The 1,408-nt window shown below is 66.8% G+C and overlaps 1 protein-coding gene across 1 annotated transcript in view; it reads left to right on the plus strand.

Moving 5' to 3' along the window:
* Positions 1-1,047: 1,047 nt before the first annotated feature.
* The window catches only part of VCP (valosin containing protein), a 25,945-nt gene continuing 25,584 nt past the window's right edge, over positions 1,048-1,408 (plus strand). The window contains exon 1 of the mRNA XM_019518038.1: positions 1,048-1,152. Within this exon, the coding sequence (XP_019373583.1) occupies positions 1,136-1,152 (17 nt within the window). The 5' untranslated portion in view covers positions 1,048-1,135. The remainder of the gene's footprint in view (positions 1,153-1,408) is intronic.

The raw sequence follows: 1,408 nt of genomic DNA on the forward strand, positions 1-1,408 counted from the left end.
TTCCTGGGTCCTCCTTACTCCCTTTCTTATAGATGGGGACCACATTAGCTAGTTTCCAATCTCCGGGCACCTGGCTCGTGGACCATGATTGCTCGTACAGCCGGGCCAAGGGCACAGCAATGACCCCCGCCAGCTCTCCCAACACCCGTGGGTGGAGGGCATCAGGGCCCGCAGATTTGAAAACATCCAGCCCTTCCAGAAGATCCCGAACTACTTCTGCGCAGACCGAGGCCTGGCAATGCTATCCCCAAGATTGCCTTGCAGAAGCCGAATGTAGGAAGCTGCCGGTCTCTTTACGAAGCCCCCAGACAGCGTCAGGAGCTCTGCCAAGACCCATCTTGCAGGCAGCGCATTTGCCGACGTGACTTGCGCTCCCCGCCGTTGAGCGATGCCTGCCCAAGCCGCACAGCTGCTCTTCCGCCATGCTTTGCAGAAGCAACATCCCTTGGCGCTGCCGCCGCCCTGTCCCCACTCCCCAGCATAGGGCCCGCTCCTCCACGGGCACAACCCCTTTGCCGTGTGTGTCCAAGTGCCTTGTCCAGCGGGTTACGGTGCCAGGGGCCAGTACCCCAAGGGCCCAGCTGCAAGAAGGGGTACACACCCCCCCGCCTGAGCATCCCCCTGGCCCTGCTGCACCCCTGCCCTGCGACCTCGAGCCCTTGCAGCACGTGTCCCCCGGGGGGGGGGGGGAGGAAGAGATCAGCAGGCCTGTCAATCAACACGTTGCCTTCCCTCATTAGCTGGTTCCGTGGGCACCAGCCAATGGAGCGGGGCTCGCTAGGCAGAATGACGAAAAGGGCGGACTCCACGGGCCGATATTTCCCATTGGTCATTTTTCCCATTGGCCGCGCCGTGGCGCGTTGCCGGGCAGAAAAACGCAACTGGCTCCGCGCGCGCCCATTGGCAGCGCGGGACCGGGAGCCGTTGGATGATTGGCTCTTTTTTTCCATTGGCGGAGCCGCCCGGGCCCCGAATTTCCGATTGGGCGCGGCCGCCGGTTGCTAGGCAGACTGCAGCGGGCGGAGCTTCCCCCGCCGATGAGTCGGCGCTGAGGCGCAGTCAGAGCCTAGCGCCCGCAGCTGCCGCCGCCAGAGCCCGAGCCCAGCCGTGCCCGCCGCCGCCCGCCGCTGCCGCTATGGCCTCGGGATCCGAGTGAGTGAGGGGCCACCCCTAGGTCTCTCTTCCCCGCGCCCCGTTCCAAGGGGCCCCCGCGCATGCGCACTGCCCCGGGCACCCCGTTCTGAGGGGCCCCCGCGCATGCGCACTCTCCCCCGCACCCCATTCTTGGGGGTCCGCGCGCATGCGCACTGCCTCGTCCCCGCACCCCGTTCTGAGGGGCCCCGCGCATGCGCAGCGCGGCCCGAGGCCTGGGCCCGATCCCGCTGTGTCATGCAGGCCCGGGAGGGGG

Source organism: Gavialis gangeticus, unplaced genomic scaffold (genome assembly GCF_001723915.1).
Source record: "Gavialis gangeticus isolate Ggan-Ray unplaced genomic scaffold, GavGan_comp1, whole genome shotgun sequence".
NCBI classification, from domain to species: Eukaryota; Metazoa; Chordata; order Crocodylia; family Gavialidae; genus Gavialis; species Gavialis gangeticus.